General features: G+C 44.6%; 1 protein-coding gene across 7 annotated transcripts in view; it reads right to left on the bottom strand.

Moving 5' to 3' along the window:
- Positions 1 to 27,070, bottom strand: part of TNS1 (tensin 1) — a 498,102-nt gene that overhangs the window by 321,657 nt on the left and 149,375 nt on the right. For all 7 annotated transcript variants that reach the window (XM_066575541.1, XM_066575542.1, XM_066575546.1 and 4 more), the window contains exon 2: positions 11,411 to 11,525. In XM_066575541.1, the coding sequence (XP_066431638.1) occupies positions 11,411 to 11,525 (115 nt within the window). The remainder of the gene's footprint in view (positions 1 to 11,410; positions 11,526 to 27,070) is intronic.

The following is a 27,070-nucleotide window of genomic DNA, read 5'->3' as shown; positions in this document are numbered from 1 at the left end:
TCGGAGCTGTACAGCCTTCAATCAAAATGTCTTTACACGTCAGACAGTGGATTGGAAAGGGTTAATTCTGGACTTAGCTGTAGACCGGAGTAGAGAAGAGAATGGCTACAAGATAAGTGACGGATCCAGCCGACATTCTTGGAATGCTGTAAAATGTTATCAAAATTGGAATTTTCATGGCCATCAGCCAAAAAATTCTAAGAATCTGTGAAGTGACGTCCGAATGCAAAGAATTCGTTTTTATTGTTCAGGATTAGGGATGAGTGAGTATACTCGTTAAGGCGAAATAAGTGCGGCCGCTGGGGGAGTTGGTGGTCCTGCAGACGTACCGCTGATGGGGAGACAGAATAGTCACTTGTACTGGAAATCTGTGGGATAATTGATCCTGAATAGGGATGAGCGAGTATACTCGCTAAGGCACTACTCGCTCGAGTAATGTGCCTTAGCCGAGTATCTCCCCGCTCGTCCCTAAAGATTCGGGAGCCGGGGCGGGGAGCTGCGGGGGAGAGCAGGGAGGAACGGAGGGGAGATCTCTCTCTCCCTCTCTCCCGCCCACTCTCCCCTGCTCCCCGCTGCAACTCACCTGTCAGCTGTGGCGGCCCCCGAATCTTTAGGGACGAGCAGGGAGATACTCGGCTAAGGCACATTACTCGAGCGAGTAGTGCCTTAGCGAGTATACTCGCTCATCCCTATTCAGGATCAATTATCCCACAGATTTCCAGTACAAGTGACTATTCTGTCTCCCCATCAGCGGTACGTCTGCAGGACCACCAACTCCCCCAGCGGCCGCACTTATTTCCATCATAAGAGAAACAGCCACATCTAGTGGAGAAAAGCAAAACTGCAGAATCATCTGCAGAACAAAGGACCTTGTCAGAGCCCTGCGCTGATTTGGTCTTTTTAACTAAACATTTAGTGTCCGGATCTCCCCACTGCTCAATCAAAGGGCGCAAATCAATGATCAGTCACAGTGATCCCTTTGTCCTGGGGATCTCCTCAAGGGGGCAGAGCTATGGAAGAATTGGACCAGCGAGCTGCCATGAGAGGCGAACATTTAATCTTCATTGAAGTCAGTGATGCCTCAGAGTTTCAATGTCCCAGTGCCTCCAGCCAATCACCAATCATTATCCACATTTGCCCCACACATACATGTATAATGCCCTGTCCCCCTATTGTCACGGTGTCACTGTCCTGTCCCCCTATTATCACCATGTCATTATTCTGTCCCCCTATTGTCACCATGTCACTATTCTGTCCCCCTATTGTCACCGTGTCATTATCCTGTCCCCCTATTGTCACCATGTCACTATTCTGTCCCCCTATTGTCACGGTGTCACTGTCCTGTCCCCCTATTGTCACCATGTCACTATTCTGTCCCCCTATTGTCACCATGTCATTATCCTGTCCCCCTATTGTCACCGTGTCATTATCCTGTCCCCCTATTGTCACCATGTCATTATCCTGTCCCCCTATTGTCACCATGTCACTATTCTGTCCCCCTATTGTCACGGTGTCACTGTCCTGTCCCCCTATTGTCACCATGTCACTATTCTGTCCCCCTATTGTCACCATGTCATTATCCTGTCCCCCTATTGTCACCATGTCACTATTCTGTCCCCCTATTGTCACGGTGTCACTGTCCTGTCCCCCTATTATCACCATGTCATTATCCTGTCCCCCTATTATCACCGTGTCATTATCCTGTCCCCCTATTGTCACCATGTCACTATTCTGTCCCCCTATTGTCACGGTGTCACTGTCCTGTCCCCCTATTATCACGATGTCATTATCCTGTCCCCCTATTATCACCGTGTCATTATCCTGTCCCCCTATTGTCACCATGTCATTATCCTGTCCCCCTATTGTCACCATGTCACTATTCTGTCCCCCTATTGTCACCATGTCATTATCCTGTCCCCCTATTGTCACCATGTCACTATTCTGTCCCCCTATTGTCACCATGTCACTATTCTGTCCCCCTATTGTCACCGTGTCATTATCCTGTCCCCCTATTGTCACCATGTCACTATTCTGTCCCCCTATTGTCACCATGTCACTATTCTGTCCCCCTATTGTCACCGTGTCATTATCCTGTCCCCCTATTGTCACCATGTCACTATTCTGTCCCCCTATTGTCACCGTGTCATTATCCTGTCCCCCTATTGTCACCATGTCACTATTCTGTCCCCCTATTGTCACCGTGTCATTATCCTGTCCCCCTATTGTCACCATGTCACTATTCTGTCCCCCTATTGTCACCATGTCACTATTCTGTCCCCCTAGTGTCACTGTGTCATTGTGCTGTTTCCCTAGTGTTTGTGTAGCTTCATTGTGAGGTAAAGTCATATGATATACACACCTGTACGTGTCATTATCCTATCCCCTAAGTGTCAGTGTGTCATTATTTTGTACCCGAAATATCAGCGTGCCATTGTCCTGCACCCCAAGTGTCAATATACTGTACCCCAAATGTCAGTGTATTATCTTGTACCCCAAGTGTCAGTGTGTCATTGTCCTGCACCCCAAGTGTCAGTGTGTCATTACAAGTACCCCAAGTATCACTGTGTCATTATCCTGCACCCCAAGTGTCAGTGTGTCATTACAAGTACCCCAAGTATCACTGTGTCATTGTCCTGCACCCCAAGTGTCAGTGTGTCATTACAAGTACCCCAAGTATCACTGTGTCATTGTCCTGCACCCCAAGTGTCAGTGTGTCATTACAAGTACCCCGAGTATTCGTGTGTCATTGTCCTGTACCCCAAGAGTCGGTGTGTCATTATGTCATTACCTTGTACCCGAAATATCAGCGTGCCATTGTCCTGCACCCTAAGTGTCAATATACTGTACCCCAAATGTAAGTGTATTATCTTGTACCCCAAGTATCAGTGTGTCATTGTCCTGTTCCCCAAGTATCAGCGTGCCATTGTCCTGCACCCCAAGTGTCAATATACTGTACCCCAAATGTCAGTGTATTATCTTGTACCCCAAGTATCAGTGTGTCATTGTCCTGTTCCCCAAGTATCAGTGTGTCATTGTCCTGTTCCCCAAGTATCAGTGTGTCATTGTCCTGCACCCCAAGTATCAGTGTTTCATTGTTCTGCACCCCAAGTATCAGTCTGTCATTGCCTGGTACCCCAAGTATCAAAGAATGATTATCCTGTACCCCAAGAATCAGTGTGTCATTGTTCTGTACCCCAAGAATCAGTGTGTTATTGTTCTGTACCCCTAGAATCAGCGTGCCATGCATCCGGACAGGTGTGTGGTTCGTGATGAGTTTTTCCTTGGCATCGCTATTACACACCTGAGCCTTGTCCGACTGGAGGAAATGCTTGTGATTTAAGTCCTCGTCTGGCACTGGTTCACATCAAGTCCTGATATGAGACTTCCTGAGCTTCACAACATCAACACAGCGGCTCTTGTTAAGTCCAGGACCCGGTGTGTGTCACCTCTACTCCACAGATCGGCCATCACAAGCCAATATCTCTTTGGCAAGGTGCCAGTTATGTCACCAGGCGCCACCTTCACTGTAGGGTAAAGTCAGATGACGGCGCCAATACTCTGTCTGGCAGTAACTCCTCCCGCTGCTGACACTCTCGTACACACCTGTGTGCGCTGCACTAGGAGCGCAGCCGTATAATTCACTGGTATATCAACTGCAAGGCGCTTGTCCCTACAGATAAATATATATTGCTGTAGTTTTAGAGCAGCCGTAGCCCCCACTACATGATATGACTACAGGAGTATACGGGAATGTTGCTGGTAACGTATCCAATACCAAATCAATCCTGATCCATCCATCTGCGGTAAGAAAGAGTCGACTGATGGCTGAATGGCCAGCTACATAATCACAGAAATCGTAAAGATAAAGCCTGGAGATCCTAATAGAAGATGGGACCTTCTGGGGGGCGACAATGGTTATGGAGGGCCACAAGGGTCCAAAGTAAATGGCAGCTCAGAATAATAAGAATATTCAAATATTTCTTACTAATCCAGTTCTTACTGAATGGTAAATTGGGAGTCTGAAGAACAAGACTGGATCATGTCCATCTGGTTGTTCTTCCTGGCACAGAATGCCTGAAATTAATGGAGCCCTCCTGACGTAATACAAGTGAATGCTTCCATCCAGGTCCTGCCTGACCCCATTTTAGGGGACTCAAACAGAATCCCTAAGGGAGACCCTGGAGGTCTAAGTAAAACAAGATGTGAGCAGCTTATGAATTGTTAGCCTTAAAGGGGTTGTCTCGCGGCAGCAAGTGGGTCTATACACTTCTGTATGGCCATATTAATGCACTTTGTAATGTACATTGTGCATTAATTATGAGCCATACAGAAGTTATTCACTTACCTGCTCCGTTGCTAGCGTCCCCGTCTCCATGGTGCCGTCTAATTTCGCTGGCAGCTTGCTTTTTTAGACGCGCTTGCGCAGTCCGGTCTTCTGCTCTGAGCACGAGCCGCTTCAGTGTGCTCGCCGCTACAGCTCTTCTGCGCATGCGCAGACGAGCTGTATCTTCTCGGGAGCGCGCTGGAGCAGCCATTCTGCTACCATCCTCTCTTAGAGGAAGGTGCAGAAACTTGAGCCGCCCAGCCGTGCCGCCCAGCAGAGCCGCCCAGCCCAGCCGTGCCGCCCAGCCGCCCAGGTAAGTGATGGGTGACAGACTGACGGGGGTGACGAGTGACGCACTGCCGCTGTGGCCTCGGAGCCTACCGCTGGGCCCCGGGGGCCTACCGCTGGGGCGCCGGGGCCTACCGCTGGGGCGCCGGGGCCTACCGCTGGGCCCCGGGGGCCTACCGCTGGGGCGCCGGGGCCTACCGCTGGGGCGCCGGGGCCTAGCGCTGGGGCGCCGGGGCCTAGCGCTGGGGCGCCGGGGCCTAGCGCTGGGGCGCCGGGGCCTAGCGCTGGGGCGCCGGGGCCTAGCGCTGGGGAGCCGGGGCCTAGCGCTGGGGAGCCGGGGCCTAGCGCTGGGGAGCCGGGGCCTAGCGCTGGGGAGCCGGGGCCTAGCGCTGGGGAGCCGGGGCCTAGCGCTGGGGAGCCGGGGCCTAGCGCCGGTTAGCTGCTGCCTGGCGGTGGGTGACTATGGCCTAAGAGCGTGTGCTGTGGTCGGCGGCCACGGTGGGTCCGGTCGGCGGCTCTGGGGCGTCTGGTTGTCAGGGAGACACAGCTGGTAGAGTCTCGGGAGCGCGCACATCGGGCTACAGCAAGCGACGGGAAAAGAGCCGGCGGCCATCTTGGGGAAACTTTTTATAAGTTGCTGAAACGCTGGAACTGTAAGTAGAAACCGGCTAGAAAAGTCATTTACAGGGGTAATTAGTAATGTATGCTTAATTAGGGGGACTGGGCAAAAAAAAAATTCACTGCTTCCTCGAGACATCTCCTTTAAGCCTCATGCACATGGCAGGTCTACAGAATCCGGCCCTGACCGCGGTGAGTGACCCTGCATACCTGTTGTCTTCACCAACGTCTGCGCGGACATGTCTTCTTCTGGGTTCTCTGTACTGTGGATGGTCCACACGCTGGACATGCGCAGTACAGATTTTTTTTTTCTGTGGAATCCGCGACTCATCCGCAATGACAATTGCAGACGGGCCGCGGGTCTGACGGCTTCCATTGACTTCAAAACCATACGGAAACCCCAGGAAAATGAAGCATGGTTTCTGCTCGTGTGCATGAAGAATAATTTTTCCATGGAGGGTTATTGCTGCGGAAACCAGAGGCGGACCCCAGCTCCAGGTTCCACAGCAAAAATCCGCCCGTGTGCATGAGACCTTTGTAAATGTGCCCCTTTATGTTTCAATGTCTCACTATTTTCAAAATATCTGCTTGCTGCTAGTGAATAGGAACATTCTTGTTAAAGGCAGAGGATGAAAACGTGTACAGACCCACAGTCATGGCCAAAAGTTTTGAAACAGACACAAACTTTGGTTTTCACAAAGTTTACTGCTTCAGTGTTTTTAGATCTTTCACTCATACAGAATATTTCTGCAAGACGCACCTAAAGACGTGAAAAGTCCTGCACCAAAATCTGCATGAATACCTGCGGGTCACGGAGCAGATATCTGCAGCAGCACATTAAGCTGTGTCTTTTGTTGCATCTTGAGGCGTAATTCCTGCAGCCGCCTGTGTGAATGGCCGATAATACGCTAATTAAGATCAGGACTTGATCACAGATATTCTTCACTCATGCAATTTTTACGGCGCGTATGGGTGAACGTAAAAACGCATATGGTCATGTGAATAAGGTCTAAGACGAATGTTTCTACTACATTCCCGGACAGAGAAAAGATTTGAACTGCAGATGTATTTAGCTCACAGAGGATTGTCTAGACTGGATACAATTGTAACAAACCCTCAGCTGTGAGATGTATTAGGTTTGTACAAATTTTCAGTTTCTGGATGCAAACAAACCTATTAGCATACAGGTCAGGAGGGGTAACATCACTCCTTAGGGAAAGCACCAAGAAGGTGAGGAGACTTATAAGGCCATCCATGCTCCTCTGGGTAATATACAAATAAGGAAGATGGAACAAGACCTCTGCAGCGCCACCTATTGGATGGCAGCATTCCTTCAAATCAATGCTTGACCCTTTATACAGGTCTGTAGAGCAATGATTGACCTTTTGACCCACAGCGTAGGCCTCTCTTAAGCCAAGCCAGGATCCTACTGCACACTGATGAGGGGCAAAACCCCCGAAACAGCTGTCTGTGTATGGATTCTGGCTTGGTTTTCAGTTTCCAATAATTTCTCTACAGACCTGTATGAAGGGTCAAGCATTGATTTGAAGAAATGCTGCCATCCAATAGGTGGCGCTGCAGAGGTATTGTTCCATCTTCCTTATTGACATAAATTGACAGTAAGCAGATTGTGGTGAGGAACTGAAATACTATGGTGGGAATGTATTAATTAATTAGCAATTTTTGGTGTAGGAAAGTCTCAAATCAAGTGTGTTTAAAAAAAGAAAAAAACAGTCCATATTCGCCTCCCCTCTCACTCCCCTGCTGCTGTAATGTAATGAGCGCCACTGTGCACCGCGGACTTTCGCGTTGTGCAATCATGTGATAAACATGATCATTGTAGACATTTCCTGTCCTCGGCATCAGTAAGGCTGGGGAATGTCCACAGTGATCATGTGTTTGTCACGAACGTCATCGTTGGACAGCGGTGCCCATTACATTACAGCGCCAGGGAAGAAAGGGAAGGCGAGGATGAACAGTTATTTTATTTTATACTAGCGTACCCGTCGCGCGTTGCTGCGAAGACAGACAGACATACATTCATTCATTTTTATATATCTAGATAACAACCAATCACAGCGCAGCTTTCATGTTACCTCAGTGGTATAATATATAACAACCAATCACAGCGCAGGTTTCATGTAACCTCAGTAGTATAAGAAGTAGCCACCAATCACAGCACAGCTTTCATGTTACCTCAGCAGTATAAGAAATAGCAACCAATCACAGCACAGCTTTCATTTTACCTCAGCATTCTCAATATCCAGCAATTGTCTTGTGATACGTTCGGCGGATGCATCATTTTGTAGTTGAACACGCATCCCATTGCTCGTAATGCCTTTTGCTTTTGTGCTTGAGATGGAAATCAAACGATCTTTGTCTGGGGGGCATAACTGTCGACGACGCTCGCACGCGCACCACCTATCGTAGGATAGTTGTACTATGCCAGTAACCTTCCCAGGAGTGTACTCAACAACGTCCCAAAGTCCCATGGCAATTGGATGAATGGTGTAGTAATGCATAAAGGACAGACAGACAGACATACATTCATTTATATATATCAGGAAGTGAGAGAATTACATTCCGTACGTAAAATTTGGACGCTAATTGTTTTGCGCATAGAATTGAATAATCGAGTTGGGACCCATTAGCTTTTCCTATTTATGGCATAATCAATGCTCGTGCCAAATTTCATGTTTCTACAACATCGGGAAGTGAGAGAATTAGTGGCAATGATGGAAATAGAACGATCTACGTGGGGGGGTCGTAATTGTCGACGACGCTCGCACGCGCGCCATTTATCGTAGTATAATTGTACTATGCCTATAATCTTCCCAGGAGTGTACTCAACAACTTACCAAAGTTTCATGGCGATCGGATGAATGGTGTAGTAGCGCATAAAGGACAAACAGACAGACACACAGACACGCACGCATACATTCAATTTTATATATATAGAAGACAAGGGGGCAAATGGGGGCATTAATTCTGTAAGGGGATACTGGGAGTTTTATTTCCAACACGGACCAAATGGGATAAAGGGGGGACATTATTTCTAAATAGGGAAAATGAGGATATTATTTCTAAAAGGCCTAATAGTGAATGGAGACAAAAGGGGTATTACTGAGTGGGGACATAAAGAAGGCATTATTGCCAAGTGGGGACACTTTTTATTGTGCGAATGTCACTATAAGCAACACTTACTGTGTGGGGTCTACAGGGGGCACAAAAATGGGAAAAGTACTACTGTGTGGGATACTACAGGTGGTATTATAGAAAAGGGGACTCTGTAATGGAGTAGATAATATAGGGAGAGGGTTGGAAAAGCAAGGAATCAAAGATGTCTGTATGTCAAATTGAGAAGAGACAGGTTGTGGCAGAGAGAAGTTGTTATAGTGGTCTGGATCAAATAGAGAAGAAAGAGGGGAACTGAGCGACTCCAGTCAGAGAGGACATAACTTCCAATCACTGGATACAACAGTACTGTAATCCCTTATATGATCTGCAGAACGCCTGTGTAGTGCTGCTATCTGACACTATATGATTTACTGCTGTATGTGTCGTGACTCAATGCAAAGGGCTCCACTGAGACTCTGTAACCTAAGGGCCTACATAAACCTGGAGCCAGCCCTGGTGAGCATGGTTTCAAACTTTCCAACAAAGTTATTAAAGAAGTTATCCGGCTTTTAATAATTGATGGACAATACTCAGGATAGGTCATCAATATCTAATTGGCGGCGACCCCCACCAATCAGCTGATTGAAAGGGCTAAGGTACGCATGCGAGCGCTGCAGCCTCTTCAAGGTTTACATCAGTCAGACAATAAAAGCTATTCTGAGTATTGCAGTCTTTGAAGAGAATAGGGCATGGCTGCAGTACTCAGAATGGCCACTATGCAAAGTCCTGAGGACAAGCCATCAATGTGTAAACTCCATACATTTTAAAGCAAGAACATGGCGCAAATCCACACCTCTCATAGCAGCCAAATATCTCATTTTCTGGCTTCAAAAGGCATTGCACCAAGATTACAAGTTGTCCCCTATCCACAGGTTACGCGATAACTTGCTGATCAATGGAGGTCTTCTCGCTGAGACCCCCACCGGTCTCAAGAACAGCATTCCTGTGTCCCGCTCTGCTTGTCACTTGTCGCTTCTCTCCCCGGAGAGACATCAGAATGAATGGGATACTGGCCGAGCATTCACCGTCAGCGCTCCATTCATTTTAATAGGACTGATGGAAATACCTGAGTAAGTGCAGCTCGGGTACCTCCGCAGCCCCACTGGAAGTCTATGGAGCACTAGTGCGCTTGCACGGCCAGTGCTCCATTCAGTCTGGTCCCCACTGAGGGAGGTACAGTAACCCTGCAGTGAGGAGAATGGGGGACACAGGATCGCCATTCTCAAGATTGACGGTGGGCTCAACAGTGAGACCCCCAACAATCAGCAAGTTATCCTCTATGCTGTGGAAAGGGGAGGACTTGTAATCTTGGTAGAATCTTTTAAGACAGTCCAAAATGCCCCCAAATTCTTAATAGGCGTGCGTTATTTATTTTAGTTGGCGCATACCGCTCCAGGGAACATCATTTTAAGATTCGTGTACGAGATGCCATTCTTACTAAATCTCCCCTTATTTTGGAAGGTTGAAGAACTTTTCATTAAACAATAATTAAACTTACTTTATATAAAAACAGAAAATCCCTTCAAAGCCAGCAATTTGGGGATTTCCTACACTCCGTCACCAGTCAAATGTGTGACAGCCAAGCAGCATTGTGGTGGAGTGTCTGGATAGCTCATGATGTAGCAGAGCTGGTACGGTATTAAGCCGTCTCTGGGGCTCAGTTCAGTTGAGCTATAGCGTTAGAAGTTGTCATCTCAACGCTGAAGAGACTGACTTCAGGCAAAAGCTGAACTTTCACATTTTACGTTAAGGACGAGGCGAAGATTAGACCCCCGGACACAACAAATTTTGGAGATTTTCAAAAGCCATAAGTTCTTTTGTTTTCCCATAGACATACGAGGGCTTGTTCTCTGCGTGGCAAATTGTAGCGGTTATCGGTACCATTTTGTAATATATATATATATATATATATATATATATATATATATATATATATATATATATAATATAATATATATATGTATATATGTATATATAGTTTAATAATATTTTCTATGGGTCGGTACGATTCTGACAATACCAAACATATATGTTTCTGGTTTTTCCACTTTTGCACAAAAACACCCCTCTGTTTTGGGGGAAAAAATGTGTTTTTGCATCACTGCATACAATGCCCAATACTTTTGTATATTCCCATTGATAGAGCTGTTTGAGAGCTTAGTTTAAGTGCGACAAACTGTAGTTTTTATTACTACCAATTTGGGGTACACACAGCTTTTTTGATCAGATTAATTGATTTTTTGTTTTGCAACTCAACGTGGACAAATAAAGCTTTTTTTTTTTTTTTGCTCAGTTTACTTTTACTTTTGTTTTCTTGTAGTGTTTGCCAGTTTTCAGTGTTCATGTTTTTGTAAAGGTCATCATGAATGTAGCAATACCAAACATATTTTATCTATTCATTTTTTAAAATCAGTAACAAGTAGGGGTCTTCAACCTGCGATAATCGCTCATATAATACATAGCAGTAGCTCTGTACTGCGGTGTATCATCCGCATTCTGTGCCATTATGTAGCTTCCAGTTGCCATCACAACTCATTGGTGAAGGACAAATGACATCACAGAAGGAGCTCCCTCCCTTTGTTAACCTTGTACATGCCAAGATCAACATTGATTGTGGCATGTAAGGGGTCAATGGCAGGGATCAGAGCTCTCTGCTATCCCAGGAATTGCATTGGAGCCCCCGGCTGTCACCTACGGCAAGCTGATGGCATGGGCTCAGCTACTAAGCAATCTACATGCCATACATGCACAGTATTTCAGGGGAATCCCTCCCATAATGTACGTTTACAGTAGGAAGGGGCAAAGGGGGTTCTACAGAATTAGAAAACATTACTGCTTCTACAGAAAAGAGTGCCACCCCTATCCACAGGTTGTTTGTAATATTGCAGCTCTACTCAATTGAAGTGATTGCACCTGAGCTGCAATACCACATACAAGCTGTAGACTGGTGTGGCGCTGTTTTTGGATAAAGCTGATGGATTGATGCTATTCATTCACACTCACCTCGGCAAGCGCTTCCCTCCCGGGTGATGGCCTGTTTACAGACGCTGCAAGACTTCACCTTCTTAAAGTTCTTTATTTTGAACGTGTGACAGTTCTGCCCCTCCAGATCTTCAGGCTGCGGGAAGATAAGACAAAATCAGGTCAAAAAAGGTAATAAATTATACATACCTAAAAGTTAAAAAACAAACAAACAGCGACATCCCGCAGAGTAGGGATCCCAGCTCTACGAGTCACCCAATTGATTCACTGATCATCATATTACAGTTCTAGGACTTTCTAAGTTCTTTACTTTGCTTGGATCTTAAGTGGCACCATGCTTTATACTCCAGTCACAACCAGAGCCAGGGTTGGTGTCAGTACCAGGCAAACTTGGTATATGACAGGGTCCTTTAAGGGAGGCCCATACTGCATTCACTATCAGTAGTTGTGATTGGCAGCGAGTCATTTGCAATCTTAAAGGGGCAGTACCAGAATAGACTTTTTTAATCTATCCTATGGATAGATGATAAAGTCTGATTGGTGGAGGTCTCCTGTGTCCCCCTCTTCTCAGCACACTCACCTGCAGTCATGTCAGATTGAATGGAGTCTTAGCCACACATGCATGGCGCCACCCCATTCATTTGATTAGGGCTGATGGATATAGTCAAGTTTTGAATGGCACTTGGATATCTCTGGCAGTCCCAGTGAAAATGAATGGAGTGGCATCGTGTATGTGCAACCGACACTCCAGTCAATCTCTTCCTCACACAAAGCTTAGGTTGGTTCTTGGGAGGGGAGGAAGCAACGAGAGCAGCAGGGCAGAGCTGGCTACGGTTCTCCGTCGGAGCTGTCATTTGGGCAATGGAGTTTGGTGCAGGGAGAATTTAGGCACGACAGAAGTAACTTGGCAACAGACACAGCGGTAAATGCTGGGACTCCACCTTACGTCACTGCGAGGCATATGGGCTTGGTGGTTATAATCTAGATACACGAGCAGTACACAGTTATTAGTGGTTACTAGAGACGAGCGAACCGAACCCGTAGAACCCGAATTTAGGTCAAACTTTGCTAAAAATTCAGTTTGGCTAGAACTAAAAACTCAAGCAGTTTGTTTCTGCCAAGCTGGAAGTTCATGAAAACTTCTAAAACTAAGAGTCCGGAATGACAACAGTTTTTCAATGAATGTGATTCAGTGCTTAGTACTGTTGGATTACAGTGCTGGGGTCTAGGTTCACATCTGACCAAGGCCAACGTCTGCATGGAATTGGAAAACTCCATGCAGATGTGGTCAGATGTGAACACTGCAAGGCAACAGTACTAACCAAAGAGCCACCATGCTACTTCATTCTCTGGAGAAGAAGTACCAAGGGAACATACAAACTCCATGCAGATGTTGGCTTTGGTCACACTTGAACCTAGGCTCCAGCATTGCAAAGCAACAGTGGTAACCACTAAACACCATGCTTCTTAGTTTTCCAGGGGAGGAGAAGGAAGAGAAGATCAAGGGGGAACATAACAACAACATACAAACTCCATACAGATGTTGTCCTTGGTCAGATTTAAACCTAGGACTCTAGTGCTGAGCCATCATGTTTCTTCTTTCTTCCTTTTCTTAATCCTTCTTCCTTGAGGAGCATAACATATTGTTTCCCTTCTCTTTCTTCTCCTCCAGAAGAGGCATGGTGTCTCAGATGTTAGCACTGCTGGAATCATAGGTTTAATTCTGACCAAGGAGAACATCTGTAAGGAGTCTTCCAACCCCATGTAGATGTTATCATTGATCATATTTGAACCTAGGACTTCAGCACTGCAAGGCAACAGTATTAATCACTGAGCCACATCCATTGAAGGAGCACCTCTACCACGGTCACTGTTCGGGGCACTTAGACTGTGTTTAATACTAGCTTAAGGCCACTCTCTCACATGGATGTGGTGCTTTGCCGCAATTTTATTCTCATTTTCGGCCGCAGTTTCCTGCAGCCAACAGCGTGTTTTGTAAAGTGCACCCCATCATTGTGATAGGTGATGAGGTGCACAAAACGCCGAAAAATAGAGAAGACAGTGCTTGAAAATCACGGAGCTGGAAAGCACAGTCCAGCACTGCGATCGAACGCATGTCTGCAAGGCCCCATTGAAATCAATGGGAGTGTTATGATGCGATTACCACGGTGTTCAAAATGCTGCGGTAAAAAGCGCCTGTGTGAGAGCAGCCTTAGGCCTCCTTCACACGGACGGATTTCCGCCGCGTAATTCGCGGCAAAAATCCGCTGCGTTGCCCGCAGCTATTAGGTTCTATTGAACCTAATAGCTCAATGCTCATGGTGGCTCTATTTGCCGCGGGTGTATGTGCGGACGGCTTCCATTGCAGTCAATGGAAGCCGTCTGTTCACGCTATCTTCCGCTGTAGCACAGCGGAAGATAGCATAAAAACGCTTCCCCCGCCTACCGCTGCCGCGTCACATGACGTGGCTGGCGTCACATGACACGTCCAGCCGTGTCATGTGACGCAGTGGGCGTGTCACGTGATGTGGCTGGCGTGTCACATGACGCGGCGGCGGTGGGCGGGGAAGCGTCATGCGGCAGCGAGGACGCCGGATCGGCAGGTAAGTATGGGGTCTCCTGGGGGGCGTCGTGACGGGCTCCGCCGCGGAATTTCGCGGCGGAGCTGGTGACGGCCATGTGCAGCCGGCCTTAGGGATTTTTATGAACTTCTAATTCGATTAGAACTATTTCAGACCAAAACAAACATTTTGACAAAATTCGGGGAACCAGCCAAAGTGAACTTTTGAAAAGTTTTGCTCATTTAATAGCCTGTGTGTCTCTTGTAATATACTTTCATTAATTATTATTTTACCTCTGTAAATCAAGGCAGAACTGCAGCCTTCCTGCAATCCACTGCTTGTCGTTAGGCATTCAGCTTCTCTAGTTTCTAATACATTAGGATGTTTCTTTTCTGTGGGGAAGGGGCTGTCTCAGATTGTCTGCTCTCTCACACAGCTCCCAGATCTGCAGTCTGTGTGTACACAATCTCTGCCTCCCCTCATGGTTTATTTACCTAACCTGCTATGTGCACTTATCCTTATGCTGTAGGCATTTTATCTGTCTCAGGTTTGCTGTGGGCAAAGCAGCAGAACTCTTAATGGACTGATCATTACGAGCTGCTTTACCAGTGTGTTTGCATGGGCACAGCATATAGTGCACTTTTGTGGTTTGTCACAGAGATGCCCTTACCAGAGGTTTGCCAAGTAGAACGCCCCCTTTACCCAACTGTAAATGTCAATTAAGAAACACTGCATTGCTTCATACGGATATAGTCAGTTCAGGGGGGGGGGGGGGTCTTCTGCTTTTGTAGTTTTAATGGAGCAATATAATACAGTATATATTTTTTAATAATATCTGATTATTAATTTCACAACAGTGGACAAATACAGATAATATATATACAGTGTGTGTGTGTATATATATATATATATATATATATATATCGTCAGTGCAGAGTGTTAGCCTATGTCCTGTTTTCATGCACACCTGGACAATATCATCTGATCATGCGGCTGCTTCCTCTCTTTTTCCATTACAGCAATTGCTGCAGGTCCATTACATTATAAACTTGGCCGCATTTATCGGTGCACGGTGTCCAGCCGCACATGCTGTTCTCCCACTGACCAGCAGAGGGCAGCAAATCATTCCCCAAAGAATGATTCTTGTTCTCGAGGCCAAAAATAAGTTTAAGGGTGCAAATCAGCCATGAATTACTGTCTATTACAATTACTATTGTCACTACAAAATGGTCTCACAGATGTGTTTGCCGGTAAGTATGCTATGACATGCGTACTTGCTGCGTGCCTCCAATCCACATGCACTATCTTGGTATGTATGCGTGTGTAATACATGCCAAGATAGTGCCTACCGCAATATTTTTCGCATTCGCATGTTGTGCGGCTCATGTCAGCAGCAGGTCAATAGGGTAAAATACTGGTTACCACAACCTCCGGGTTTCCATTTGGGAGGACGAGTCGTGCAACAACTGCAGAAATTCCAGCAAGATCAGAATTCTGGTGCAAAACTTCTTCACATTGGGAAAAATGGAGTTATATTGACTGCTGCATAATCAAAGGTTTTCATGCAGTATTGGTCATAAATGAGGCTCCGCTCTGAATTCTCTGCTCAACGAATCCCTTATTTAAAGGAGAACTCCCATCTGATACTTCAGAAGAAAAATACGCCCACTAATGCATATATTAGTATCAAGTATCTAAATATCTAAATCTACATGCGCCAAAATCCGAATCATTTCCGTACCCCTGATGTGGATCTTGATGTAGATTTTTGCGTGGATCCGCAGCCGATTTCTCCCTTTCAATAGAAGAGGTGAAGTCTGCTGGGGATCCACATCAAAATCCACAGCGCCAGTCTGGCTTTCTATGCAGATCTTGGTGTGGCTTTCTTCGTTGCAGCCAATCGGCACATTTTCCACCTTGTGGTAACATATCCTCAGAGCGCTCGAACATTATTCCGCAAGACGCACTGAAGGGCTCATAAAATTCAGCACCAAAACCCACCTATAAACATGTATACCGGAGCGGAATTTGCAGCTGCAGATTAAGCTGCGCCTTTCAGTGTGTCCGCTCGTCTCACAACGCACAAATCTCGTGCAATTTTCTCGCCTGTGTGAAGCCGGCGTAAGGTTGCCTTCAAACGGGCAAAATTATTCTGCAGTCCGTACCAAAAGACGTGGGAAGTTCCACACCGAAATCCACCAGCTACCTGCCTGCAATTCTTCATCAATATCTGCATGTAACCCTGCGGATTTTGGTGCGGTGCATATTCCGCCCGTGTGAAAGGCCCCTAAGGACCGCAGTTGCAGATTTCATCAAGTAATGAGGATTTTGTAGTGTTTTTAACTTCAAAATACATTCTGTGTTTTCTTGTTCGGCAGGCTTTAATTGTGGAATTACATCTCCTGCATGTTAGAAGTCTGCACCCCCAATTCTGCAAGACGTCTGTAATTTGGCAGCACAAACCTTTTCTGCAGCGGATTTCGAGTGAAGACCCACAGATATGAAATTCAAGCCCTACAGGGATAACATTGTGATGCAGGAAAGGATTAATTCTACCCCATGTAAAACACCCCGAGGGACGGTCACACGGGATGACGTTACATCATAGAACGCGACCAAATCCAGCCTACGTTCCTGTGATGCGGCCTCTTACAACGGAGCTTCCTGATGACACTTGTGAGAAAGGAGATGCCTTGAGCCAATAGAGCCAATGTACTAAAGTAGAATGATTGAGCTTTTAGAGCCACTACAGCCAAGACATTATGGAGTCTGCTTGGATCATATTGAGGCGATTGTTCCCTCCATAGAAGTACATCTGAAGGGTTAAGATCTCCACTTTATTTTATGTTTTTTTGTCTTGATTCAAGTATTTCTAACAATTGAGGAGTAAACGTTCTGTTTTATAGTAATGGCATTTTTTGTCTGTGAAAACACTTTAGGCTCTTTAGCTCCTCAGCCTCGGTGACGTAACGTCAGACTTTGATGCAGAATTGCAAGCAGGTTTTATGCTATTTTCAATTCCACAATGAAATCCACGTCTTGCGGTGTATTGTGCAGCCTATTCCATACCATATGAAAGGTGTCTGAGGGACCTTCACACAGGACAATATATTCCACAGCAGACGCCCTTGGTGAAGTCACACAATAAACAGACTGTCAACGTGCGGACTTTGCTGCTGAATATTCCGCAATACTGCTGTGGCATATTCTGTCCCGTGCCATAGGTTCCTTAGGGACATTTCGAACGGGACTGAATTATTCCAATGGGGCTTAAATTTCGCACCTATTTAAATCCGCCTGTCTTTACTTCAAGATTAAATTCTGCAGCGGAAAAGCTTCTATTGTGGAATTCAGGACGTCTTGCGGACTTGTTCCTGCAGATTTCTAACATACAAGAGATGAAATTCTGCAATTAAAATCTGTGGAATAAAATGCAAGAAATTCAACAAAACGTTCTGCAGAACTCATTCCCGCCGTTAAAAACACAACAAAATCCTCACTAATTGACAAAATCTGAATCTGCTTTGCGTCCTGCGACAATTCCATCCCGTGTGAAAGGTCCCTAAGGCTTCCCCCTCCCCGCAAGGTTGATGCCTCTGTGAGGCTGATCAGTAGCTGTGTGTCTGGCTCACTGACTCCCGTTTGTTCCGGACTCCTCCGACTTCTCCAACTTTGGCCTTAGCTACAATTATTGGACTACTCTCTCTGCCAGGCTGCCTGCCCCGACTTGGACTGTTTAGAGTCATTTCACATGTAATGCAATCCATGCAGACAAATCCACGGCCCGTGTTATGGGGCTTAAATCTGCATAATGTCAAATCCACGTCTTTTTCTGCAGCAGAAAGGCTTACCGCTACGGAATTCACAACAGAGAAGAGATGCACTTCACCAAATAAATCTGTTCAAAACAAGAAATTTCACTAAATATTTCGTTAAATGCATTTTGGAGTTAAAAATGCTACAAAATTCACATTTTTTGCTGCTTCCAGATTTACCCCAAAGTCATATCAGTATGTGGTAAACGGAATGAACATCCGATCACTGACACAATACAGTAGAGCCAGATTAGTATATTGGACGCTTTGGTCCTTTGGTCTCTGTCAATAAATGAGTATAAAAGCAAATTAATCTTCCAGAAATATCCAAATAATAGAGAAATAAAATAAAATTAGAAAAGTGTTAAAGCGCAGATGACTGTTAGCGACTCTGCAAATGTAGGATCACCGCTGGCCGTACTAATTACTAATTATACTCATTGTAAAAACCAATCCCTCTGCTAGAAGTTGTCGAATGGAAGGAAACTTTCTCTGTGTGATTATAACACTGATATAAGTAAGTGATTACAATATCGGAGCAAAAGGATCATTTATTGTGGAGAACCGACCCCTTGTAGGGAGGCTCTAGTACCCGGTTGTACCGCCTCTAGCTTGGGTGCAAGATGTGATACAGGCAGGCATGGAGGCTCTAGTACCCTGTTGTACCACCTCTAGCTTGGATACAAGATGTGATACAGGCAGGCATGTAGGCTCTAGTACCCTGTAGTACCGCCTCTAGCTTGGATACAAGATGCAATACAGGTGGCGTGGAGGCTCTAGTACCCTGTTGTACCGCCTCTAGCTTAGGTACAGGATGTGATTGATTTGTTCAAACAAAGGCTTTACAGACATCTGTCTGGGATGATTTAGTGAATCCTGCACTGAGCAGGGGGTTGGACCTGATGACCCTGGTGGTCCCTTCCAACTCTACCATTATATGATACGGGAGCATGGAGGCTCTAGTATCATGTTTTACCATCTCTAGCTTATATACAGGATGTGATAAGGATGGGCATGGAGGCTCCTGTACCCTGTTGTACCAAATCTAGCCTTGATACAAGATGTGACACAGGTGGGCATGGAGGCTCTAGCACCCTGTTGGTCCACCTCTAGCTTGGATGCAACATGTGATACAGGCGGGCATGGAGGCTCTAGTAGCCTGTTGTACCGACTCTAGCTTAGATACAAGACGTGATACAAGTGGGCATGAACGCTCTAGTACCCTGTTGGTCCGCTTCTAGCTTGGATGCAACATGTGATACGGGGGGGAGGGGGGGTATGGATGCTCTAGTACCCTTTTTAAACGCCTCCAAGATATGAAACGTTCGTGTGGGCAAGTGAGCACTGGGCCCACACGAACGTGACCCAGATTGATAGGGGACACCAGTGAAACTACCACAGATTAACAGCTCTCCCTGTCTTCTACTAGGGTAAGTGACACAGGCCTACCTGAGCGAGGACATCGCCCCAATAAAGGGCGGCCCAGCGGTCTTCAGAGCTGGGCGCTAGCTGTTCTTACGAACCCACGCACCCTGGATAGGATACATACACATGCCACCACCGATAGGGAGAACTGGACAGAGTAAGACCACGGGTGAGGCAGAATATCGCTAGCAATATTCCGCTGCCTGGGAGCAGGGGAGAAAATTGTCAGCTCTCTGCAGTAAACCTATCTGACAGATAAGCTCACCGTGGAGAATTGCGGCAAATCACAGCATGCCACGATTTGAGTCCTGCGAGCAGAGAATTGCTATGATTCTCCACTCGTGGACAGGAGGTTGTGCTTTCCATAGTAACGCTATGGAAAGCGTGCACTGTGTTATCCATGGCCGGATTATCGCTGCGAGTAACACAATGAAAAATCGCCCGTGGACAGGAGCCCTAAGAAGACACACAAAGCCAGAATCGCACCATACAGCAGCAAACATGCAAACACTAGTAGCAGATGTTAACACTATAAATGCCAGATATTAGCTGACATTTTGATCAAAATATGGAAGCTCGCGGGCCACTTCACAGCTCCCGGCAATACAGCTAGTTCCTATGCTAACCAGGAGTCCAGCAACACAACCAAACAAACCCCAAAACACAAACCTTTTTTCAGCCACCACACATAGAACCTGCTCACACCACACACAGAGTGAAATGAGAACAGAGAAAGCTGACCACACTTGCACCTGGGAATACAGTTAACCACACCTACACCTGGGAAGACAGCTTTTATGTGTACTGACCTGGAGTGATTTGCTGGCTAGAGACACAGACACGCCCAGCCGACACAATCCCCACACCTGAGCAGGAAAGCTGCAGATCATCAGTAGTACCACAGAGCCCAGGAGACAGATGTAACAAGTACCCTGTTGTACCACCTCTAGCTTGAATACAAGATGTAATACAGGTGGGCAAGGAGGTTCGAATACCGTGTTGTATCAACTCTAGCTTGGATACAAGATGTGATACAGGTGGGCAAGGAGGTTCTAATACCGTGTTGTATCAACTCTAGCTTGGATACAAGATGTGATACAGGTGGGCATGAAGGCTCTAGTATCCTGTTGCTCCGCCTCTAGCTTGGATGCAACATGTGACACAGGGGGGCATGGAAGCACTAGTACCTGTTAAAGCAGTGTTGGGATCGCTGCCGAATTGACTAAGTCTGGTGCGGATTTTAGATATGGTTCTACACCTTCTAGCTTTGTAGGTGCGACGCAATGTGCTCACATCTGTGGGTGATTAGCTGGATATTTAGCTGGGATGGATAGGGAGCTAAGGTGCTATAAATTGTCAGCTGCTCACTGTCTTAGCTGGCAGTTAGTGGCTCCCGTGGACAGCGTGGTGTCCACTGTTCCTAACTATGGATGGCTCCATGTGCTGCGGCTTATTCTTCCAAAGCTAAGTGCTGTGTTTTACTTTGTTTTGTCCTTTATCAATTTGGCCAAGTAGGGTTACTTAGGTCCCAGGAACGTGTGCAGGCCCGCATCTATCGACGCAATCAATCTGCCGTGTCAGGCAGGGCACTCTCCCTCATTCGTTACGTATTTAGGGAAAGACTTCTCATTGATTATTTGTTGGTTTGTTTTGGCTGCCGCACTGTGAGCAATTATTGTGCAGTCTGCAGGTCCTTTGCAGACATAACAGTACCCTTTTGGAATGGCTCCAGCTTGGATTCAAGATGTGATACTGGCAGGCATGGAGGCTCTAGTACCCTGCTCTACCGCCTTTAGCTGGGATACAAGATGTGATATGGGTGGGAATGGGGGGCTCTAGTATCCTGTTGTACCAGCTCTAGCTTGGCTACAAGATGTAATTCGGACAGACATTGAGGCCCTAGTACCTTGTTGGGTCATCTCTAGCTTGGATGCAACATGTGATAGGGGCAGGCATGGAGTCTCTAGTACCCTTTTAGGCTGCCTCTAGCTTGGATTTAGGATATGATACAGGCAGGAATAGAGGCTCTAAAAACCTGTTGTATCACCTCTAGCTTAGATACAAGATGTGTTATGGGCAGGCATGGAGGCTCTAGTACCTTGTTTGGCAGTCTCTAGCTTGGATGCATGATGTGATACAGGCAGGTATGAAGGCATACAGATTCTATATGCTGTCCTGCGGCATATCAGTCCATATTTGCTGTAGTTGAGCCTCGTAGGCTTTTGAAGTTGGCATCCCAGATCATCCCATATATGTTCTATTAGCAATAAATCTGGTGACCGGGCAGCCCTAAAAGTGTGACAATGTTGTGGGGATATTTTCCCGTGAACCCCTTGTGTGTGCGGCCGAGCATTATCCTGCTGCCTTTTGGAAGCCGCCATGAGAGGAACACATATGGCTGCAGGATGTCCTGAACATATCGCTGAGCTGTTATTGTCCCTCGTACCACTACTAGGGGTGACCAACTGTCATATGCACTGGCCCCCAGACCATCACACCAGCAGGTGGAAGTGTACCACTCGACAGTATAGACAAGATTGAGGCGCGCACCCCAAGGTCTCCAGACATGAACACGGCCATCGTCAGCGCCCAAACTAAACCTGGATTCATAGCTAAAGACAACCTGATTCCACTCTGCAGCGTCCAGTTTCATCACTGATTACACCACTGCAAACTGAGGCAGCGGTGGATGACAAAGGTCATACATGTAATAGGCACCGCGAGACCAAATATCCTTCAGCTAAGTGCCTGGAATTGGTTCCGAGAGACACAGGGGTGTGATGATGGCATCAGATGTCTCTAGTTGGTGGACAAGGAAATAGTTGATGCTACTTGTGCTTGTTCGACAATCAGACACTCCTCTCTACTGGTGGTCTGTAGGGGGTCCTGAGCACAGTCACCTTGTGTGCCCTCACACATCCACTGGTCCCAACACCCCCTAATAGTCTGGACAGAACTGCTGGTGGGAGACAATTCATCGATATGACCATCCAGCTTCTTACATCTCAATAATGCGCCCCTCTCAGCCTCTAGTAATGCGGTGAAATCTCTTCTCTGCGTCGTAGAGGCGTCTAGTGGTCAACAAGCTCTACAAGCGGAAGAAGAGGTCACTACACACAAAGAGCCTTCGAGAGCCTTTTAAAGGCCAAGGGAGGGAACCACTTTTAGGGCCTCTGGTGACAAGACCGTTCATCTAATCACCACAACTGTCATCATTTACAGATCTGCCTGAGATGAAACTGCATGCCAAATTTTGCAAGAAAACAACTTCTTCTGGGGGCAGATTGTTTTTTACAATGAGTGTATTTTGGCAGATGTATCACCCCCATGTCACTACAGTGCAAGGCAGAATTGTCATTAGGAATGTGGTAAAGTTGGGTAAATATCCTTCACAGGAGAATCATGGACCCACATAATAAGGAAGTGTATAAGTAGAATTGTGAAGAATTGGAAAGAAGTAGATATAAAGTTAATGAATTTGATTTAAAAATATTCCCTAGATAACGCTTTTCGATACTTTGTTACAATACTTCAGTGAGGGTAAAATGTATCAGTCTGGAGTCCAGAACATTGCCTAGGCTGGATATAAAGGTAACAGTGCCGAATAGTAGTTAGTTTGCCCTGACTTCTAACCTATGGATATGAACAGCAATATTTTCATTCACTGACAGAATCCAGGTATATTGAAAACAATGAGGAGTGAAAATCTACCCTCTATGAGAAAGTTTTTTGGATTCTGGTTTCTGTCCCTGCAGGCAAGGGGAGATCTAATAATGACATTCCGCAGGGGCACACTGACAGCCCCTAGGTAATACCTGGGAGCTGACCTGCCAGCGTCCTGTGTGGATGGATCTGAGCCCACCACTAGATCACATTGTCTCAGCTTGTACAGTTTTATTCAATGAAACCCAGGAGGCGTCTTCAGAGAAAGCAATTGGACAACCTCCCCCCCACCCCTAAGCGCCTTCCCCCTTCAACTGTCCTGTCTGCGACCACCCAAGTGCTCTAGTTCTGATTTCCCTTATTAATGACATCTGGATCACAGCTGCAATGGGAAAGACCTTGTTGTAGAGAGTCCTGCGGCATTGTGGGGGTTTGGCTCAGTCCTCATGTTCAGAACTGGATCTTTACATAATGAACAGTTTATCTAAATGACCCCCTTTATAAGGTAACGATAATAATGTACCAAAGCTGCGTTCATCATTTACAATAATTCATGATGATATCAGTATACTGTAGCAATGGTTTTACATAGGACTGCCCATAAACCTAGTTCATTATCATAAACCATTCTCCATGCAGCCTTAGGCTGCTTTCCCACATGCATTCACAAAACGCCACGTCGGAAACTACAGCATTTTACCGCAATTCGGTGTGGCATTTTTGAAAGCATGTCGGAGCATTTGACAGCCCTTTTTAATGCACCCCATCATTCTGATGAGTAGTGAGATGTGTTAAAAAGAGCTAAGATGCACAAAAATAGACCAGATTATGCAAAAAAATCGCAGTGTTAGAAACATTGCATTTAAATGCTTGTCTCCGAAGCCTCAATTAAATCAATGGAAGCGTTGTACAGTGGTTAGCATGGCGTTTCAAATGCCATGCTACTCACGGTAAAAAATGGGATATGTGAGAGCAGCCTTAATAAGCTGAATCCTGCATAATACTGCTGCAATCCCTATGTACAAGAATATACCAAATGTAAAACTACCCCCTATGTACAAGAATATATAACTACTATAACACTGCTCCTATGTACAAGAATATAACTACTATAATACTGCTCCTAGGTACAAGAATATAACTACTATAATACTGCCCCCTATGTACAAGAATATAACTACTATAATACTGCCTACAATGTACAAGAATATAACTACTATAATACTGTCCACTATGTACAAGAATATAACTACCATAATACTGCTCCAATGTGCAGGAATATAACTACTATAATACTGCCTCTTATCTACAAGAATATAACTACTATAATACTGCCTCTTATCTACAAGAATATAACTACTATAATACTGCCTCCTCTGTACAAGAATATAATTACTATAATACTGCCTATGTGCATGAATATAACTACTATAATACTGCCTCTTATCTACAAGAATATAACTACTATAATACTGCCTCTTATCTACAAGAATATAACTACTATAATACTGCCCCCTATGTAGAAGAATATAATTACTATAATACTGCCCCCTATGAACAAGAATATAACTACTATAATACTGCCTCCTATGTACAAGAATATAACTACTATAATACTGCCCCCTATGTACAAGAATATAACTACTATAATACTGCCTCCTATGTACAAGAATATAGCTACTATAATACTGCTCCTATGTACAAGACTATAACTACTCTAATACTGCCCGCTATGTACAAGAATATAACTACTATAATACTGCCTCCTATGTACAAGAATATAACTACTATAATACTGCCCCTTATGTACAAGAATATAACTACTATAATACTGCCCCTATGTACAAAAATATAACTACTATAATACTGCCTCCTATTTACAAGAATATAACTACTATAATACTGCCCACCTATGTACCAGAATATAACTACTATAATACTGCCCACCTATGTACAAGAATATAACTACTATAATACTGCCCCTTATGTACAAGAATACAACTACTATAATACTGCCCACCTATATACAAGAATATAACTACTATAATACTGCCCCTTATGTACAAGAATACAACTACTATAACACTGCCCCTATGTACAAGAATATCACTACCATAATACTGCCCCCTATGTACAAGAATATCACTACTATAATACTGCCTCCCATGTACATGAATATAACTACTATAATACTGCCCCCTATGTACAAGAATATATAACTACTATAACACTGCTCCTATGTACAAGAATATAACTACTATAACACTGCTCCTATGTACAAGATTATAACTACTATAATACTGCCTCCTATGTACAAGAATATAATTACTATAATACTGCCCCCTATGAACAAGAATATAACTACTATAATACTGCCCCCTATGTACAAGAATATAACTACTATAATACTGCCTCCTATGTACAAGAATATAACTACTATAATACTGCTCCTATGTACAAGACTATAACTACTCTAATACTGCCCCCTATGTACAAGAATATAACTACTATAATACTGCCTCCTATGTACAAGAATATAACTACTATAATACTGCCCCTTACGTACAAGAATATAACTACTATAATACTGCCCACCTATGTACAAGAATATAACTACTATAATACTGCTCCGTATGTACGAGAATATAACTACTATAATACTGCCCCTATGTACAAAAATATAACTACTATAATACTGCCTCCTATTTACAAGAATATAACTACTATAATACTGCCCACCTATGTACAAGAATATAACTACTATAATACTGCCCACCTATATACAAGAATATAACTAATATAATACTGCCCCTTATGTACAAGAATATAACTACTATAATACAGCCCCTATGTAGAAGAATATCACTACCATAATACTGCCCCCTATGTACAAGAATATCACTACTATAATACTGCCTCCTATGTACATGAATATAACTACTATAATACTGCCCCCTATGTACAAGGATATAACTACTATAATACTGCTCCCTATGTACAAGACTATAACTACTATAATAGTGCTCCCTATGTACAAGAATATAACTAATATAATACTGCCCCCTATGTACAAGAATATAACTACTATAACACTGCTCCTATGTACAAGAATATAACTACTATAACACTGCTCCTATGTACAAGAATATAACTACTATAATACCGCCCTTATGTACAAGAATATAACTACTATAATACTGCCCCTATGTACAAGAATATCACTACTATAATACTTCCCCCTATGTACAAGAATATCACTACTATAATACTGCCTCCTATGTACATGAATATAACTGCTATAATACTGCCCCTATGCACAAGACTATAACTACTATAATACTGCGCCCTATGTACAAGAGTATAACTACTATAATATTGCCCCCTATGTACAAGACCACAACTACTATAAAACTGCCCCCAATGGACAAGAATATAACTACTATAATACTGCCTCCTATGTACAAGAATATAACTACTACAATACTGCCTCCTATGTACAAGAATATAACTACTATAATACTGCCCCCTATGTACAAGAATATAACTACTATAGTACTGCCCACCTATGTACAAGAATATAACTACTATAATACTGCCCCTTATGTACAAGAATATAACTACTATAATACTGCTCCTATGTACAAGAATATAACTACTATAATACTGCCCCCAATGTACAAGAGTATAACTACTATAATATTGCCCCCTATGTACAAGACTACAACTACTATAAAACTGCCCCCAATGGACAAGAATATAACTACTATAATACTGCCTCCTATGTACAAGAATATAACTACTATAATACTGCTCCCTATGTACAAGAATATAACTACTATAATATTGCCCCCTATGTACAAGACTACAACTACTATAAAACTGCCCCCAATGGACAAGAATATAACTACTATAATACTGCCTCCTATGTACAAGAATATAACTACTATAATACTGCTCCCTATGTACAAGAATATAACTACTATAATACTGCTCCCTATGTACAAGAATATAACTAATATAATACTGCCCCCTATGTACGAGAATATAACTACTATAGTACTGCCCACCTATGTACAAGAATATAACTACTATAATACTGCTCCTATGTACAAGAATATATCTTTTATAATACTGCCTACTATGTGCATGAATATAACTACTATAATACTGCCTCTTATGTACAAGGATATAACTACTATAATACTGCCTCCTATGTA

The sequence above is a fragment of the Eleutherodactylus coqui genome, chromosome 8 (genome assembly GCF_035609145.1).
Source record: "Eleutherodactylus coqui strain aEleCoq1 chromosome 8, aEleCoq1.hap1, whole genome shotgun sequence".
NCBI classification, from domain to species: domain Eukaryota; kingdom Metazoa; phylum Chordata; class Amphibia; order Anura; family Eleutherodactylidae; genus Eleutherodactylus; species Eleutherodactylus coqui.
Note: the sequence above shows the minus strand (reverse complement) of the source record. Positions and strands in the feature narration are given on the sequence as shown.